Raw genomic sequence first — 20,968 nt, 5'->3', positions numbered from 1 at the left:
ATTGGAGAACGTTGTTGACATGTTTCGGTTATAGGGTAGCCATCATCAGAACAACAATCATTTATTGTGACATCTTAGATATATGTGTAAACATCAGAAATTGATCATGAGCAGATTCCACAACACAAGTTCAGTACAAGACATGTCACATGATGGACAAACTCAACTGGCCCACACTTCAAACACGCAGACTCAAGACCAGACTTATACTATTATACAAAATCATTCACCATCATGTCGCAATAGACCCACACGGCATCATGCACCCAGCAGACCCTAGGACAAGGCAAACACACCCCTACACCTTCAGACACCTATCTGCCACCAATGACACATACAAATACTCCTTTTTCCCACACACAATAACACAATGGAACCTCCTCCCGGTGGCAGCAGTACAATGCACTACACTAGAGATCTTCAAGGCACATATACACAATGCAGCCCTTGATGATCTCAAACATACACCGTAAACACACCCTCATGTTTTTATCTTATAGTTTCCACTAAAAAAATTAATAAAAAAAAACCTCTCGCTGTACCCAAATCCCCTCACTTTTTTTTCTTTTAACAGCATCCAACCATCAAGTGACCGTAATCGTCATTTTTGACGGAGGTCTCACCAATGAAGAAGAAGAAGAAGCAAGAAAAAAAAACTACCAGGAGAAATGAATGAGACGTGTACAATGTAGATGAAATCGACAGTGCATAATATTAATCTTTTGATTTATATAAACGGTACAAGCTTAATATGCTCAGGAGATTGAACCTTTTAATAGCTCATCATTGTCGAAATACTAAAATAAGTAAATTGTCAAATGTTAGGGGCAATGAATAGTACATTTTGTATCTACACCTTTTCAATTTGACACAAATTCTATTACAGCTGACCTTCAACATCCATCAGGCTTTTGGGTATATCAACAAAACAGGAACGATATGTTGATATTGTTGTTCTTGATATTTGAAGTTCATGCTCTATGTCAGTCCGTGTTGTTTACATCAGTACTTTTGGTTCGGCTTACCTTCACACAAGCTTGATATTCTTTGAAAATCGGAGCACAAGTATCCTTTTTGGAGCCACGGAGGAATTCTTCAGGAAACCATTTGTTAAAACAAGTGTCGTAAGCCCGCTTAAGTTCGAGACAGTCTTCACTAATGCTATCCATGTCTGTCTGTTTACATGCACGTGTATTTGACCTCGTGTGTGCCCAGTTACCAAACCGGAAATGCCTTGGAGCACCTTACACTTCCACCGGAAATGAAATATAATATAGTGCTTCGGCGAGTTCCTTTTTTTCTTGCTATTAATGTAATTGATATAACATCTTATTTTAAATTAGTATACAAATATAGATTTTTTAAATAATATACGTGATATAATATTGTTTCAAGACTTTTTATAACTTGATATCCATACACTGATCAGTGTGATTCGGCCTGCGTACGAAGGGCAATAACTCCGATTCGAATACCTACATATGTATGATGAAATGGCTATGACAATTTCAAGAACTATTGGTCATATTGCCAAGCGATGCTTCTCTTCGAAGGTAAGCAATGCTTTGTCTGTAATTACTACACTACTTCCTTAATCAATGTACTTTAGAGTCAATTTTGTATTGTGGTCAACCGATTAATCATTTAGCCGTCCATCACAGCATAGACATATAAGCCCTGGATATGCTGCAATTTCAATACGAGTTGCCTCCCTTGGACTATCAAATATATCAATGATTTTTGTTATGTGTAACAAGAAAACACAAAGGAGTTAAACGAAGCTGCGACTCAAACGCGTAGTCGTAAAAAAGGTGCAAGGTATCAAAAACATAACGGGGAACCATTTAGATAGTAGAACAAGATTAATTGGGTTGGAAAGGATCGACAAAACACGCGAGGTGCCCTCAAGGTAACGTGACATTTGATGAAGGTGAAAATAATTGAGCAAAGAAAGCATCTAACTTCGTGTCACCCGTTGAACTTTCCATTGGTCTTCGTTGTCAAGCGTATGTGGCAATATTTTGGCCAAATCGTGATATTGGAACCAGTCCTTTGATGTAGATTATACTGTAGCATGTACATTGTCATAATAGATTCGGGAACCAGGGACGTTGCATCTGGCAAAATGGAATTAAGCGGTTGATGCTGAAAAGTTTGTAGTGTAGACCTATGTTTTCAAGTTCTCCCAAATACCTTGTCAACATGATGAACATGATAAGAGGTCTTTGTATCCGCGCTCAGTGTTTTGAACTTTTCATATGAAAATAAAAGCAGTAGGACGTACAGTGCGTTCCTTAACTCAACGAAGATGCTGTCAACCAGAAATTAAATCATTTCATCATGAACTGTCGTCGTCCTCCTTTTTTAGAAAAAGATATTTCACAAAACAAAGGAACGAAGGTGTTCCTTTACCGAAAGCCATTGGCTTATATGTTTCTGTAGTTCATATATTTTTGCATAGTTACAAAATGTGCTTTGTAACATTCTAAACGCATAATGCGATAGATAAATGGACATGAGAGTGTCGTACAAGGTATATTTTGCAGCAGATTATAAACGCTACTTAGCGTTAAAAATTATACATGCTTAAATATAAACAGATGCAGTTCGCATTACACATATTATATATATTACCATAACTAAAGACATACTGTTTTCATTTACGCGTATTTGCTGCTAGATAAACATATACATGTACTCGCAAACATTATGTACATGTATACACTGTACTTACAAGTGAATTAATTTGAAGATTTCCTGTTACTATGTTCCTTCCCCTATAAAATAAATGCTGATCTACGTGCCATTTAAGTTCAAGTTATAATGAATCTCTTGTTCGATAGTAATTTTAATCATTTTTTTTTTTTTGTATTTATTATGACGTCGGAAGAAAAGTGCTGAACGTACAGAACAGTACTGATGCTCTACATCTTTATCCGAGCTATTTTGGTTTTACAGGTTCCAAGTGCACCAACGTGGATCGAGATAGAAGAAGATAAACTACCAAAGGTAAGTGCTAATACGTTTAACGTGACTGAATCACAGGGACTTGGGACGAATTGCCAACCCACAGTCCATAAGATACTAGAATGGAATAGGGAACTATGGGTTCGGATTCGTGGCATGCCCCTGTGGACTGAATGCCTTTGGAATATCCTACGGTAAGCAACATTTAACAAATTGGTGTTAAATATGTTGCCTGATTGTAACATAAAGCAACATTGCCCTGCACTTTCTCTACATTAAACGGTAATTTAACATACATGTAGTAATTTTACATTGAAAAGCATCGGCAGTGCATTTGAATCTTTACAAAAATGGTCTGGAATTTCTTTCCTTTGGTTGTTGTTTCGAATCAAACAAAACAGTTGTTTATTCATAATGTTTCCTATGTCCTTGAATCGTCGCCAAAATCCACGAAACTCTGCTCATCTTGCCATTTGAGTAAAACGACAACTCTTACTCGAACGACAAGAGGAGACTCGTGGATTTTAATTAATACTTCCGAGCTAACAGAAATTGGTGAATAACTTAAATAAGAAGAAGCTGGGAGGTTGGTAGTTCTGACAAGCTAAATACGTGTACTTCGGTCAACATATCAAGTGTGCTAGGACAAGTTCTTTTTATCTGTTTTTTTTTTCAAAAACGATAATGTTATTGAGCAACTCTGAAATACCATCGGTACTGTGCTGCATTCTTCGGGCATTCTCCCTATTTCCTGGCATGTCTTACAATATACATTATGTAGGTCTCCCATATTCCCAATGCCATTAATATGCATTAATGTAGCCATATGGCATATGCTGTCCAAAATTCATACCTACACTGCGCCCCGGCACGACCATCAACTGTCAGACATCGTCCGTCCGTTGTCCAGAACTACATTTTCGCTGCTGCAACAGGCATAGAGCCGCGTATTTTGTAAATGTTATAAGTGGATACTAATATAGATAGCATTATAAAGATTGCATTGCCATATATAAAATGAAAAGGTTATTTATATCAAAATTGCTGACAAAGTATGTTGCCCAATTTCAGGCGATATTGAACTTCTCTCTTTGTTGAAGGGAGGCTAGCAGAATGTATGCATTGGCGATGAAATTGCCACCGCATTTGAGTGGCTTAAAAATGAAAAGTTCTATCTTTTTCGTAAAATTCCTGATGCAGATCGTTTTCTCGATTTCAGACCCCAGAGCTTACAACGGACGATATTGACCTTCTAGAACGACTGTCATTGGTGGAGTTTAATAACAAGGCAGGGGTAGATCGCCTCACCAAAGTCATCCACGCAGCCAACAAACTATATATGGTAGACACAGACGGAGTCGAGCCACTGGACACCGTTCTAGAGGACAGGTACATTCACCAGAGAATTTATTATTTGTGTAAATCAGATATCAGTGATGAATTTCATTGCTGTCTAAATGTGAACATGAATCTGTTGATATGTTTGAGGAATGAACTTCTGTTCTTATCCGAGTCGAGACAAAATGCAAGGGATGTTCAATATATTTAATGGTAAAGTTTATACAAGAATGTGTAGATTTATAGAGAAACTAAGTAAATTGATTCTAAATTAATTTTTGTATAAAGCAGTGCTGGTCCATTCCTCTTTAATGTTCTAAGTAATCATCACAAATACATATTATATTGTAATCATCACAAATACATATTATATTGTATAGAATATTGTAAAATTGTGTCACTGTACGCTATGTATCATTGTTATTATATACATGTATGTGACCTCTTGTTACACACGTTAGTGTGTCAGAGTGCTATCAATAAAACCATGAAACATACAATGGATAAAGGCTGTAATTCAGTTCATTTTGTCACTGTTTCAAATGAAGTGATAAAGTGTTGAAAAGTTTAAAAAAAAAAATCATTTCCCCCACAAATTGCAGAGTATTACACCTCAGGGATGATGACGTCACTGACGGAAACTACAAGAAAGATATCATTGGTAGTGCAACCAAGATAATAGAAGACTACTTCGTGGCCCCTCCAGGTAGGCTTTCCTATTAGGGACATCATCATTAATTTGAGATTTGTTTACCTATTGTGTGAATACTTTAGGCCCTTAACATCACTGGCGAGCTCTTGAAGGATAAAACAGCTGTATGATGAAGTTTAGATAATTTTTGTCCTACTGTGTCTTATTCTCAATTTGTTTGAAACGAGATATTTTCGTGTGTGTTGTTCAATCCATGGAGAAAGGAAGTAACATATGTAACATGTTCTGATTTAAAGTGGAGTTTTCGTACTTTATCAATATTTGGTGCGGGTTTGATTCGTACGGAATCTGTATGTTTTTTGTGTGCTCTATGATAAATACACGAAGAATGTGTCCACGAAATAAAAATAATTAACTTTGCTATGTTTACAGGTAATATACCACTGATGAAGATCGAAAGGGATTACAAACCAAAAACAGCATCCACAGAATCTGATTCAACCACGTGACAAAGAACAAACACTGTTTCACTGTCAAATTAAATGATCTATCAACTGTCATATTTTTGTGATATTTTGAATACCCACACGTGTGATACAATGGAATGATGTCTAAGATGTATCATCACAGAACGGATCATATTAAAGTTATTTGTAGATTTGTAGATTTGTAGATTTGTAGACTTCGACAATAATTTCATCATGAAAAGGTGTGACGGTGGTCGTTTATAAGTTTCTTACAAGCAGTACCATAGCGCCCAGATTTCTTACAAACAATATTATATACAAGTTAAGTGACATTCAGCGAGTTTTCAATGACTATAAAGGTCGCTTTGTTTCATTTATGACGTCACACACTTCCATTACCTTGGCTCGCATTTAAATCTTTGTTACCTTGGTACCTTTGTTACCTTTGTTTCCTTTGTCTTCGACACCGATATTAGCTGATGTTAGCTATTCGCTAATGGTGACGATCCTTCATAATCGTCAATATTTCAAAGAGGAAAATACTTATTTCATGAATATCACGTCATCAGAAGAATTGTTATATTCCTTAACATTTTGTGTGGCTAGAAAAAAAGTTTTCTTAAAACCCTTGAATGGAGCCGAGGGATATGATAGAAATTGCACAAAGAAATACACCATTTCATGCAATGAATGTCATGGCGGTGACTATATAAACAGTCTTCATTTTACAAAACTGTTTGGGTTAAAATTAGTTGTCAATGCCTCTATGTACACAATAAAGGGGGTTTAAACATTGATAAAATGTAAAACAAAACTATGATAGATTCGGTGTTGTCGAGAAATGTTTATGGTGCGTGAACAATAATGTACGGTTTGTTTATATTTTCGAGAGAAAAAAAAAGATATTTTGAGTAGTTGAATATTCGGTCCAATAGCACAGAAGATAATAAAGTTCTGTTCCCAGGAAGTCATCAGCATAGCAGACAGGTGTGTCTTCCATTTTAAAAAGTGTGAGTTATGTACTCCTGTGCGAGGTCGAGTGAGGACCATTTCCTCCCTCCGACACATCATCACGAAATCCTGAAAAGAAAATAATGTTACCATACACTTCCGGTTCCAGTCCGTGGTCCGTTCTAGAGTCCTTTCCGTTAACAAACTTGGTCACAAAATCAATGTCCACCACCAAACATTCATTTTTTCCTTTCCAACCGCGTCCAGTTGACAATCGATGACGATACCAATCCGAAGTGATGGAAATCCTTCCAAGAAACCGCGAATAATGAACCATGGTAAAATGCAGCGGAGACACCATCCGTGGTAGCGCGGGCACATCACCAATATGGCTCATGGGAGTGAAGCCATCTTCCATGAGGTCACGTGGGAACATCGTTCACCCATGGTCCACCGTAGTGAAAACATCATCCACGAGGTCACGTGGGAACATCGTTCAGCCATGGTCCACAGTAGTGAAACCATCATCTACGAGGTCAAGTGGGAACATCGTTCACCCATGGCCCAAGGTAGTGAATCCATCATCCACTAGGTCACGTGGGAACATCGTACAGCAATGGTCCACGGACGTGAAACCATCATCCACGAGGTCACGTGGGAACATCGTTCAGCCATGGTCCACAGTAGTGAAACCATCATCCACGAGGTCACGTGGGAACGTCGTTCACCCATGGTCCAAGGTAGTGAATCCATCATCCACTAGTTCACGTGGGAACATCGTACAGCAATGGTCCACGGAAGTGAAACCATTATCTACGAGGTCACGTGGGAACATCAACTTTGCATTGCATAGTCCCGATGCCAGGCAGGCTTAACGATGCGCTTTCTTCGTCTACTGGCAGTGTTATAGTTGTCAGAGACAAAAGAGGAAGTTACTTGAGGCATCGACAGCAGTATTCCCGAGACCTCCTAGATTAGAATCCTCGGATTCACCATTACTCCCTTACTTCCTTGCCCCAGGAGAAGGAGACGTGGAGAGAAAGGATTCTTCGCAGAGTTATCCGGAGGAGAGACGATACTGCTATCATTTGATCTGGTCATTGAATCGTCGGACCAGGCGTGTTTCTGATTACCTCTATATAGCCTCAGACGATTAAAATGAACGATTCGGGGCTTCGACCGATGACTCTGTTGAATGCAATATGTAACATCGGTCAGCCTTGAAGTTACAATGAAAGGTCCAACCCAGGGCAACTGCAGTTTTGGGGACACGACTTTCTTCCTGACAAGATTATGCAGCCAAACTGCTTCCCAAACCTCATACTGGACAGACTTAGCATAATGGTCATACTTTTTCTTCATTGCACCGTGCGCGAATGCCAACTTATCACGAGCAAAATCATGAATGAGTTCTAACTTGTTCGCCAGGTCATGTGCATATGAGCTCTTGAAAACAGGACTGTCGGACTCGGGACTTCCAAACAGATCAACTGGCAACGTTATTTCTCTCCCAAACATCATGTTACACTGAGGTGCCCCTGTTGAGTCATGGACTGGTGACCTGTATGCCATCACGAGCAGAGGAACACATGCACATCCCAGTCACGCTGGTTATCCTCAACGAACATGGATATCATGCTATCTAAGGTTTGGTTCATGCGCTCCACCATGCTATCGCTTTGAGGATGCAAATGGGACGTTCTTGTCTTACCGATTCCCATGAGAACACACATTTATTTAAACACAGCACTTTCAAAATTCCTACCCTGGTCGGAATATATGGAGTTGCCTGGGTACACGTACCGAACTGCGAAATAAATCGATTGACCAGCACCTCCGCCACAGCTATAGCTAGTTACTTGGTCAGGAATTCGATAGGCGTCACATCATTTGGTAAAGTAATCACCCATGACCAACAAGTAGCGATTACCAAGATGCGTTACCGGAAGGGGACCCATAACATCAATAGCAATGCGTTCAAGTGGGGCACCGACCACATACTGCTGCAAAGGGAGCTTTTGGAGATTTGGGAGGACGCTTCCTTCTGGCACAAACATCGCAAGCCCTGCACCAATGTTCAACGTCTTCTCTTAGCCCACACCAGTAATATCTAGCCCTCATCTTTCCTAGCGTCTTAGCAATGTCTAGATGACCTTTGGTCTTTGAGTTGTGGAGTTCTCTAAGAACTTAACTTTATGTAGGACCTCTGGCAGCACTATCTGCCATTCAGTGGATGGACCATCATCATTCTCAAATCTTCTGTAGAGAACACCAGACCTGAGATACAAAGCGTCCCATCGAGACCAATAATGTTTAACACCTGGAGACCGATCTGAAATGTCTTCCCATAAAGGTCTTTGCCCCCTTTCCTTCCAACCTACAACTATACACTCAATACCTTGTCTTTGCCTTGTAAATCTGTCAACCTCTCCAATGAAATGGCTCCATCGATCCTATCATCATTGTTGTCAGAAGGAACGGATATTTTATGTCTCGAGTTGTTGGAAGGAGTTGCCTTCCTCAATACCGCAACGCCACCGACACTAGATATCTATCGTGAACTGCGTATTTGGCCTCTACTTTGTCAAATATGAGCATGACGTCTCATCAGCATCCATATGACTCTTCCCCCTCCGATGGTCGATTAAGAAGTCATATTGTGACAAGAGCTCCAGCCAACGAGAAAGCTGGTCTTCAGGGTTAAAATTATTTAGCCAAAGGGATTCGTGATCTGTGAAGTGGCCCTGGCTGAGTTTGAAAGTTTGTAATTATTCTTGATCGCATTTAACGCAGATTAAAATGCGATTAATACAAACACGCAGCTGTCAACGATATTTTGTTTGCTTGTTGTTTCCTGCTAGCCACTAGTACTGTAGGGTACGTAATTTCGCACAGTACGTAAATTCGCACACCTGACGATTTTTTGCGTTTTTCCTCTTAGTGGTCGAGGACTGTGTTTTTTTGTTTATATGTTGACTAATGTCAACCTTTAGTGGAACATTTCCCATTTTAAGTACATCTTTCCAGATTAAGTTCGTTTTGAAAACAAATTTTAACTGATACAACTCTCTTCCGATAAAATTGTTACCGGATGATTAAATATTTTATTTAAAATAATCCCAGTTGTTGATTGGCATGTGAATTTGCAAATATTTAAGGAAAATATCATTTGATCAGATTATAAACAAAACTGAATACAAATCCACCAAGTATAACCAATAACAGCGCTGACCTGCTGACACCCCGTCATTTTCGCCGCCTTGTTTACATTACCTCTGTAGGGAGCGGTCATTATTTAAAGCAAACATGGCAGCAAATTGACACTTTCCAATTTTACATTATTTTGTTTTTAAAGATTTTTTAATCATGGCATTGGGCTTAATCTTAGTTTAGGATGTTGTTTGTCTACAAAATGGTTGAAAACTATTTTTACTAACAAAATTTAAGAAGTTAGATGGGTGTGCGAAATTACGTTCCCGATCGACTTCAAACCCAGCAATAAACACAAGTTAACAACAGCTCCCATGCGCAGTGTTACGTGTGCGCATATCAGGTTGCACACTTGTATGTTACGAAGCATTTGTACATCTAACAATGTGAGGTATTCTTTTTTGATTTGAAATTGATTTGATGGAAATGTATTTAAAAACATACCGAAAGTGTGCGAAATTACGTACCCCCACTCTACAGTACTGTTGGTGCATTAATTAATTTGTCATGAACTCCACACCTTTGATCCTTTGTTGTACTTATATGTATATATACCTTGATATCACCAAAGAATAACTTCACTGACTAATGTTATATTAAATAAAGTTGAATTAAGGTATTTGTTTGATTTAATCTTATTTTACCGCTCTGTTATGTTAGTCTTGCAGGATTTGGTGTGTGTAATGAGTTACCTCCCTTGCTTGAAGCTCTCATGTCCTGTAGGACAAACATGGCGACCCTGAAACTATTTTCGTCGAGTCGGTCAGGTAAAATGTGAATCAGGGAGACTTATTAACATGATCTTCTTTAGTGATACCATGTCATATATCGAAAATCACTCCAGCATATAAGCAATTTAGAAATTAGAGCGACTATATGCATAAGCGAATCGATAAATTTTAATTAGTAGAATCTACGCCGAACACGGTGTAACCTTCACTCAGAAATACAGTTTATATATAAATAGTATACAAGATTCTTGAGGTCAGTCTTGCCCTCGGTATTTACAGTTTGCATATTTGTTTATGTAGTGTTATGTTGTTTTTGATTTAGCGACACTTTTAAACTAATGATTTAGAACAGTTGATAGTCTGCAAGACCCGAAAAAAACGGTGAGGATCCAATTGGGAGTTTCATAACTTCACTGTCTTCAGGCAATATTTGTTTTGTCGACAGCCTTATTCCGAAGGCCCAATATTCCGAAGGTCCGATAGTCCGAAAATAGGTTAATATTAATACGCGTTGTTAAGTAATTAATGTTGATAGATAGTTCGATGTCAGCATTACTTGAAATTGTTAGACTATTTTTTTTTTAAATCTTATTTTTAAAAAAATCATTAATTAGTTTATTACACATTAAATGTCAATTACTTAAAAGGAGACTTTCATGGATAAAGACTTCTTCTTATAATAACTCCCTTGCGTCAATAATGACGATTATGTGGAGTGACCAGTGTGTTTTGGTGTTGGGTGCACAGGGGCGCTGATTTAAAAAGAAAGAGTTGGTGCGAAAAAATCAATCTATTCCATAAAATATAGATGATCATTACTTTATAATACGTGCATCTGATCGGATGTAAATTTTAACAATGTCATGTTAACAACTGCTTTTGTATAGCTCTTGCAACAAAGTGATAATGTGATATCAACATGTACATCACTCCTTAATTCAAAGCATTGAAAATAAATCGCCCTATAATCAAGATGTGAAATTAAGGAACAACAAATCTGTGAAGAGATTGGCTATTCCTTTGGACTAAAAGGCATTCAGAATTTAAGGGTGTCACCTCATACACACAGGGGTACACGTTCCATTGACCCAAAATGAACTATTTAACCCTATGGTACTGCTCAAACCATCAGATCACTTCTAACTGATATTTAACACCAGATCACTTATAATTCTCAATTGTAGGTGATCTGTGGTCCAGTGTTTAATATTTTATTCTTATCACCACGAATGTGTCTGTGATTACACATTGTGCATATTGAGAGGCTAAACTTAACTAGCTCAGCGGAGTACATTGGCAAAAGATCAGTCAGCTGTTACACAGCTTCTCGCCATGTTGAACTTCAACATTGTTGGAGTAGTACCACTACTCTAGCTGTTGTATCATACATGTATAGGAGACCATTTTATATGTCGGGCGCTTTGCCAAGTAATTTTGTATGTGTATGATCTAATATATATATATCAAGTGACTCATGATCAACCAGTGAAATCATTTATGACTTACAATGCAAGTGTACATGAATGTGTGAATCAGAATTTTTATCCTCTGATTTCAGAGGACAAATTGAAGTTCCTTTTTCGTATTGAATTTGTAAAACAGAGCACATGGAAAATATAAATCACTGCCTCTGCTAGGGATCAAACTGGGGACCTCTGGCTTACTAGATATATATATATATAGTCTTACGCTCAACAGATTGATCTAGAGAGAAGATATCTTTTGCCAAATGGTATATCAATATTGCGGCTACTGTTTACCAGGACTAAATTTGTAATTATTGACGTCATTTCTTTAACCATAGCTTCATCTGGCCCCTATGTATACTACACATGTACAAATGCCCCTAATTGTTGAAACACAAATCTCTGCTGTGTAGAACAACCAGCAATGTCCATATTTCCTGTGACAATCTGTCAAAGAATCCTGAGTTGATGAACATACAGAAACACTTATAATTTAATAGTGAATAATGTACAATTCACCTGATAGCTTCATCTAAATGTTCCATACTATCTTACCAGCGACCTATAGACATGTATTCTTGGTGAAGATGTATTATAATTACCAAACAGACAAGTTGACAGACAGCTGATATCTGGTGTTGGCTCTTTTCTTCAAAATGATGTGTAATATATATCTGGGGTACATGTATATAGCATGGCCAGAAGAAACTCTGGTTCATCATTTCGGAACCCAATAATGACTTGCAGTCAGAAATTGATAGTTATTTGATTTACATTTTTAAAATGTTCTATTTCCTAATGAAATCTTGCCATTATTATTAGCTCACCTGGCCCGAAGGACCAAGGTGAGCTTATGCCATACCGTTGCGTCCGTCGTCCGTCCGTCCGTCCGTCCGTCAACAATTGACTTCTTCTTCATAACCACACATCAGAATTTGACCAAATTTGGTCAGAAGCATTCCTATGAGTAGGAGACTCAGAATTGTACAAATGATGGGGCTGACCCCCTGGGGGCCTCTGGGGCGGGGCCAAAAGGGGTCATTTTTGCGCTATTGATATAAACAACGACTTCTCTGAAACCAAGCAATGGCTATCGCTCATATTTGCCTGGTAGCATCATTATCGGGTGGGGATTCAAAATTGTACAAATGATGGGGCTGACCCCCAAGGGGTCTGAGGGGCGGGGCTAAAAGGGGTCAATTTGGCTCTCTTAATATAAATGACTTCTTCTCTGAAACCAAGCGATGGATATCGCTCATATTTGCCTGGTAGTATCACTATGGGGCGGGGATTGAAAATTGTACAAATGATGGAGCTGACCCCCAGGGGCCTGAGGGGTGATTTCTCATGAAATCCAGGTGAGCGATACAGGCCCTCTGGGCCTCTTGTATTAAGTTAGGCATCTTTTCTGATTTCTTTTGAATAAATAGAATACATTGTAGATTAGCCCAGTACCATGATATCAAAATTAAATTGTTGTTGCAGTACATACCACACTACAGAAATTGGTACGACCAGGCGCCTGTGTGTACCAGCAGAAGAGGACAAAATACAGTAAGTAGCAGAATTAATATAATATATTGAACTAGATCGACACTCTTAGAATTCTGTACATTATTATTTACATGATTCACTATATATTAAAGTTAGTAGAACTTATATCATGACTGAGAATACAAATGTGATTCAGATAGATTTAGATATTTGATATTGAGATATTTTCATCACGTCTCGATTATAGGAATATGCTTTTTTTTTATCAAAATTGAATGCATCACTGCACACACTAAAGTGACGAACATTGATTGATGAATTACAGTCAACTGTTTGCTCACTGTCCATATTTTTTTTATTTTTTTTTTTTCGTAAAAATTGCAAGGATGATTTATGAATATTGCTCTAATGAACTTTGTTTCAGTGAATATTACCAAAGATCCCAGTCCTTCTAATTTTGGTGGCATGTCGAGCGATCACGTTGCTATTCTATTCCTCAGGGAAACTTTGAGAGGTAAAATATGGTATAGTATAAATATATGTTTACGTCGGCTCCTGATCATTTATAATCGAACACTATTTTGAAGTTGTAACAGTCTGCCTTGAGAGTATCTGTTGATAGGTCATTTAACCCAAGGGTCAGGATGACCTTGTCACCTATATAGCTATATATATTGCCATCACAATTTGTCTGTCGTCATGCGTCGTCCGCTGTGCATAAACTTTTCGCATTTCAAACTTCTCAAGTTCGACCATGGCCAACAGGATTCAGCTCAAACTTCTCTGAAATGATCCCTGAGATGATTCTGACCAAGTGTTGTTATTTTCCGGGTCGGTGAGAAATCCAAGATTGCTGCCATATGTTTAGCCAACAGTACAAAGTACTAGTACCACTATACTTACTATCGATCATGAGTATGTATACTATAATAGCACCAGGATCTTTTAAGTCAGATCACCATTAAGGCTCATGGGCATCTTGAATTTTAAATATTAATGTTCTTTTTAACAACTTCCAGGTTTGCTTATCTCAAAACAGGCAAAATATTTCTTTAAATAGTAAGTGTATCTTTCCCGATGCTAAAACCTTGATAATGATTTAGGGTATATGTGTTCCATTTCACAGGACTTGGAATTATCACTGGTATGATGTTTAAGGAACCTTCCACCATCAATTACCCATTTGAGAAGGGGCCTCTGAGTCCACGTTTCCGAGGAGAGCATGCCCTCCGTCGCTATCCGTCTGGGGAGGAGAGATGCATTGCATGTAAACTGTGTGAAGCAGTTTGTCCAGCTCAGGTATGTATATCAGTACAAGGTTTTATAGTAATGCTCTCAACTATACCTAGCATAACTGGACTTTGCTGAGTGTCAGTGGACAGGTAGCTGAAAAGATTAGAGATGATTATAGCAGGAGCAATTATTGGCTGACGGGCCTGCCAAGTTAGCAATGCTGCCAAGGGAGTGGGTTGCACACGCACAAAATTAGGGACACATTAATGAAGAATCTAGTATAATTGCTACTTGGTTAGGACCTTTTATGGATAGCCATTTAGCAGGCCCACCCACTAAAATTGGACTCGGGGAACACCTATGTTTGTCTTTCTGTCTATCTCAAAATTATTTTCAGAGGTTTCATAGTTTGTAATTCTTCTTGTTGGAGATGTTTGATCAATTAATTGAGTAAGAAATCTGTAATCGAGTTTTGTCAGAAGTGCACAACATCATGATTTATGAAAATATATCAGCCGGTTCACAGATAAACATACGAAACTAAAGTTGGCAGTGTCGACAACACGATTGCGGGAAATGGTTGATGCTTGTATCATACATAATCAAGCGTCGCAATAATACTAGGAGGAATATAAGCGTACCGATGACCAAGATTTTGTTTGTAAGATCATAAGCGACTAGCGACTTACCAACTATATATTTACGATCTTCCCGGTAAACGGACAAGGTGTGGAAACTTTTTTTTTTTTTTTTATAGAAAGCCATGAGTAGAAGGCCCCGTTAAGTAGATACTTTAAATGATGAAAACTGTTCGCAAAATGTGCAGAAAGTCGTATTCCTTCAATGGTAAGTCACAGGTCTACTTTCGTTTTCCAAGTATCATAGACTTACGATATAATGAATGGATTAAAGCATTGTACAGCCGGTGCCAAACTTTCCAGTAAGCTATAATATAAATACCCATTCCAATGATTCCATTTTTTGTTTGTTTTTTTTTTTACACAAAATATTGAGACATGCATACAAAAGATATACACTGTATTTGGAAATTAATCGATTTTAATCGATCATCGATTGGTTACACATAAGTGATGATTGATCAGAAAATTTCAACTGATTCTTAACACTATACCTAGCCTAACTGGACTTGGCTGAACATCGGTGGCGAAGTTGTTCAAATTGGTAGAGTTTAGATACTCTGGGTTGGAGTCCCGTCTGGCCATTCCATGTATGGGATGCTGATTTTTTTGGATTACAAAATTAACTAAGGGTTTAGTTGTAATATAGGACTTACAGTTTTTGTCTGGTTTATGTTTGTAGTTTTTTGTCTCGTGTGTGACAGAATGGCTATCAGTGGGACATACTAAATAGGTGTTACTTTTCTGAACCTAGTTGTTCAAAATGTGATTAGCTTAATCACTTGATTAGTGAAAATATCATTTCTCCTTCACTTTAAAACCAGAGTGTGTATAATCCCTAAAATAGGCAGGTAGGAAGGGACTGACAGGGATTATTTTGGGTTACCAAATGGATGGGTCATTTTCAAGAAAATGAACTATCTGTATCTGTAATATAATTTATTGGCCATATATAGAAATTTTAAAGCCACATACTCCTGAAGAAACATATATCAATGTTTAAATTTTGAGCTTTTTATAGTTTTCGGACTTTATACATACCTAACAGATTATCGTGAATCAGAAACTGAAAGAAAATGTGTATTTATGAAAGTATTCAGGGAATTCTCAAAAATATTAACTGTGGCTGCCGGACCAAGTTTCTCTAAAAATTAGTCCCACAATGCAACAGCGGGTTTTATAGTCCATACAAGCCAAAAGCGCAGACAGATCCTGCCAAAAAAAGACGCAAAAGTGAGTGGAATCTGCAAAACCTGTGTATTTCCTTAGGAAAGAAAATGATTCGTTGGAACTTAGCGAGAGAAGAAAAGGGAATAGACTCCAATTCCGATTTTGCCGGACATCTATTGGATAGCTGGTTAACTCTTGAACAATGTCAACTTCACCGATCTAAAATGTTATCGATGTTTTGTTGTATGCATATTGCTACATTTTAAGATTAAGTATTTAAATGTAAACTATGTTTGTTTATTTTGTTCAGTTATTACACAAATATTCTGTTAATACCTGGTATGTTTAAATGAAAGCATTATTAGGTAAAGTTCACGTATGCTCTATATGTAAACAACGGCCATGTGTGTAGTTTATAGGCAGTGCATGTTGTTATAGCCTCATTCTCGGCTCCATGACAAATCTCGCGATAAATATAAATTCGGCGAGTTATTTTTATACACCGATGTCTCAAGGACTCCCCTGGTCAAGCATCCAGGCCAGTGGTCATTTTAATGTTAGGAGAGCGTGAATGAGCATCTTGGATTGCCATTAATACATGTGTGCAACTAGAATTTTAGGTTGTGGCCATGGCTTTAAAGGAATTATCTGAATCATGTGGGTCATTCAGAAAAATTGCGGGCCAATGGCCCCATGGCCCCTTCCAAAATGATTCCTGGACTGGCAAGTTTTATAATTTCATATTTTGTTTTTCTGTCATGTCAGTTTTACTTGAAACGCATTGATAATGATCTTAAAATTGTTATTAAATTAGCCTAATCACCTTTTGAACTGGGCCCATGGTGGCAGCGACATCAACATTTATACTCCAACTAATTTCTTGTTCAAAATATTGCACATGCTGTTATCATTTTAAACCTGTTTGTTGTATATGCAACATATCAGCACATATATATGGCAGAGTGGTTAAGATGACCCGACACTTTATCACTAGCCCTCCACCTCTGGATTGCGAGTTCGAAACCCAAGTGGGGCAGTTGCCTGGTACTGACAGTAGGCCGGTGGTTTTTCTCCGGATACTCTGGCTTTCCTCCACCTCAAAATCCAAGAATGTCCTTAAATGACCCTGGCTATTAATAGGACGTTAAACAAAATAAGCCAAAAAGAACATATTTTTTATTGTGATTTGAACCCTTACTTCACAGTTAATTGAACTTTAATAATTATCAAACCAATGTCAAAAGTTTTCTGTTTAGCTGGTAGTTGAGCTTAATTTAACATAAATGTACATGTGCCATCATAATTAAACCTAAGATATACTAAGTACTTACCGGTATACCTATGCATGGCCTGTACCCAAAACACCTTTCAGATTCTGATATTCCTCTGCAGTTTACCATCAAATGTATAAGTTGTCTCTTTAGTTGAGCTTAATTTCTCTACATGTACATGTACATATACATGTATGCTAGCTATCATAAACAAACCTAGAATATACATTGTACTTACATGTATATGTATTCATGACCACCCCAACTTTTATTTCAGATTCTTAATTTCCCTGTTAACTGACCTTTGAGAAGTAGGGACATATGAGAGACATTAATATAATTCTTGATATGTTACATATATTTGGATAGGCACATAGAATGAACATACCACTGAGTATTCTTGACTATTTCACCCGATGCAATAAATGACCAATTTAGCCTTATTTCTTTTAAAATGCACTTTAAAATTTTCAGTCATGCCAATTGTTAAAAACTCCCCAAAAACACAGAAAAATATAATGGAAACCATTTCACAAAATAGAACAGAAAAAAAGACAGTAAATTATGAAAAATGGTGTGTGCTATCATGCTAGAATTTACACGGAATTATGAAAATTAGTGTGCCACATAACATGTTAAATAATCTCAGTTTGGCAATTTGAATTTTCCCTGAGTACACAGGAAAACACTATCAGCTATCAGCTGTAGAAGAGCAGGTGGATTTACTGGACCTAACAAAACAATACTTCTTCCTAGGGTATAAATAAATACATTTTTTTGCTGTAGTGAACATTATTTAAAAAGTTATTGAAATCATTCTTTCTTAATTCAGGCTATTACCATTGAAGCTGAACCGAGGACAGATGGCAGTCGACGGACAACGAGATATGATATTGACATGACAAAATGTATTTACTGCGGCTTCTGTCAAGAGGCATGTCCAGTGGATGCTATTGTTGAGGTAACTCTATAATCTTAAAAAAAAAAGTTATTGATCGATGGATTGTTGTTTTAGGTCTTTGCATGAATTCACCAACTGATAGTTTAACTGTTAAACACTAATTGTATGTGACTGTGTACATCATACATTTGCGTGTATATATAAATGGGTTATTAAAAGATAAAGTCTGTAAGCATTATCAGTTTGGCGCCTAAAGGAAATGAATTCAAAGCAAGAATAATATGATACTTCTATATCTTTTCATACAGAGATTCCATCGAACAGTTCTAGTATATGGATGAATGATAAAAAGTGAAAATAATTTTCGATGTAGAACTAGTCAGTTCCAAACAACTAAGTTTTATTTTCGCTCCTTGCAGGGTCCCAACTTCGAGTATTCAACAGAAACACACGAGGAGTTATTATATAACAAAGAAAAGTTGTTACACAACGGAGACAAATGGGAGGCTGAGATTGCTGCTAATCTTCAGGCCGATCACCTCTATAGATAGACTTGAACAGTGTAGACACCCAGACAGATTGTACATACTTACTGTATACTATTGTTAAGAATAACACAGCTGTACTCATTCTTCAATGTATTGGTTTGACATGTTGTGCATTGGAGGATTTGTTTCAAAAGGACATTTTGATCAGCTTGAATGTAAATTAAAAAAGTTTGAAGTATAAAAACAGAAGAAAAAAAAAATGTTGTATTGTTTTTTCTGAAAATCAGTGTGCTAAATAGTTCTTTTATTTCAAACTCAATACTCAAATCTGTATAGGAGTTGTTATTGTGGAGATCATGTTGATGTTTATAACATGTCAACTCCAACATTGAACAACACTACTGTGGGTGAAACAGTATACACTTGTACTAATATACCACTTTGTACATCAAAATGTATTTAAACAAGAGGCCCAATGGACCTGTTTCACCCACCTGCTCTGATGCAACTTTGAAGTTGATCTAAGTCATTTATGAGAATGCTAAGCTGATTAATGCAAACATACAAGTAGCCTTGGTTTATTTAAGGTAAATTTCATCCAAACGTACTTGTGACCCAATATCAGGTCTCTTGGTTATTAAGAAGTCGTTCAAAGATTTCGGCCTAAAATGTATTTAACCTACCATGACCTTGAATGTATGTCATAGTTAAATAAAGTCTCAATTTTTAAGACATCAGTGAAATACTGAATAAGGAAATACCCAGACAGTTAAAATATGAGAAATCCTCCAATTCAAAAGCAGCTCAGGAAACCACATCTGCATGTTTTAATATATAAACCAAGTTTCCCAAGAGTTTCCTTAAAAACGGAGGGAGATTTTTTGTTCAAGTATATATATCCCAACATAATATTGTTTAGCCCAAAATTAACACAAATGTCGACATCATTTAACATAATCAATCTGAATAAGATTACAAGGGCAATAACTCTTTCAAATATTGTCCAACATAAGTACTGCTACAAACTAACAAAATCTCGAACATCAGAGAAGACATTACAAAGAACTGGAAACAAGTTAATGACCGATGGATAAGGCTATATATACATTTGACATCCTATAAAGAGGTAGCTAGCTATAGGTCAATATGTTTTGGACAGAATGGAACATAAATCTGTACATCTTTGGTTTGATGATGGTCAATATTGTGCAGGCCATTTAATTATATAATTCCTTACAGTATTCTTTGAAGGAGTTAAGTGAAATTCCATGGCTTGGAGCGTGATCTTCATGTAGCATTTTCAAATTTGTGCCTCGTGATCAGCTGAGGTCAAATATCAAAATTCATTGATGCATGAATTCACATGCAGTTGATCTATGAAATTTTTGCCCACCATCAACCATGGGTTATTCAAAGCACTCTGTCCACAGTTTGTAAACAATTGTTATGGAGTTTCTCATATCAATTAAAACAAAGTGCCACAATTGTAAAATAACAAGTAGTATCCCCTACCGGTCAAACCGGGAGACTAAAGGTTTGCCTCCCCATGCATCTGTCAGTCCACTCAGCTTTCTGCACTTTTCTCAGCCATGCTTCAAGGTATGTTGGCGACTTAACAGTTGGTATGTAACTTAAGTATCAGTAGCTACAGATCAACTTGGGAGTTTCAGGATTTTGGGGTCAAAGTCAAGATCACTGTTACTATTTTCAGTTGGGGACATATTTCTAAATCAATACCCAGCATGCTTGTTTACAAAGTGAACACATAAATGTATAGAAGTATTTGCTGTACAATGTGAGGCTGCGAAAAGCATATGTTCTGATGTTCATCCCATGAATTAACAGCTACACAATAAGCAAACCTTGATGCTTTTGGCATAAGGGTGCTAAAATTACTTCAGCTTCCTTATTTATAGACAACAATAATTAATTCAAAGACACAATGTTTACATTAAATTTTTTTTTTTAATCAATTTTATAACAAATTATGA

General features: G+C 37.3%; 2 protein-coding genes across 2 annotated transcripts; both read left to right on the top strand.

Annotated features, from left to right (window-relative positions):
* Positions 1-1,420: 1,420 nt before the first annotated feature.
* On the top strand, positions 1,421-5,517 carry LOC117332873 (glutamyl-tRNA(Gln) amidotransferase subunit C, mitochondrial-like). Its single transcript, XM_033891932.1, has 5 exons — positions 1,421-1,553; positions 2,959-3,009; positions 4,187-4,356; positions 4,908-5,011; positions 5,390-5,517. Exons 1-5 carry the CDS (start codon positions 1,482-1,484, stop codon positions 5,464-5,466), a joined length of 474 nt encoding a protein of 157 aa, XP_033747823.1. The 5' UTR covers positions 1,421-1,481; the 3' UTR covers positions 5,467-5,517.
* A 4,367-nt stretch (positions 5,518-9,884) lies between these two features.
* On the top strand, positions 9,885-19,159 carry LOC117332871 (NADH-ubiquinone oxidoreductase subunit 8-like). Its single transcript, XM_033891928.1, has 7 exons — positions 9,885-9,976; positions 10,246-10,352; positions 13,268-13,336; positions 13,701-13,790; positions 14,403-14,575; positions 18,421-18,549; positions 18,909-19,159. Exons 1-7 carry the CDS (start codon positions 9,900-9,902, stop codon positions 19,038-19,040), a joined length of 777 nt encoding a protein of 258 aa, XP_033747819.1. The 5' UTR covers positions 9,885-9,899; the 3' UTR covers positions 19,041-19,159.
* Positions 19,160-20,968: the final 1,809 nt, after the last annotated feature.

Source organism: Pecten maximus, chromosome 8 (assembly GCF_902652985.1).
Source record: "Pecten maximus chromosome 8, xPecMax1.1, whole genome shotgun sequence".
In the NCBI taxonomy this organism is placed as follows: domain Eukaryota; kingdom Metazoa; phylum Mollusca; class Bivalvia; order Pectinida; family Pectinidae; genus Pecten; species Pecten maximus.
This window is presented reverse-complemented; position numbering and strand designations above follow the sequence as displayed.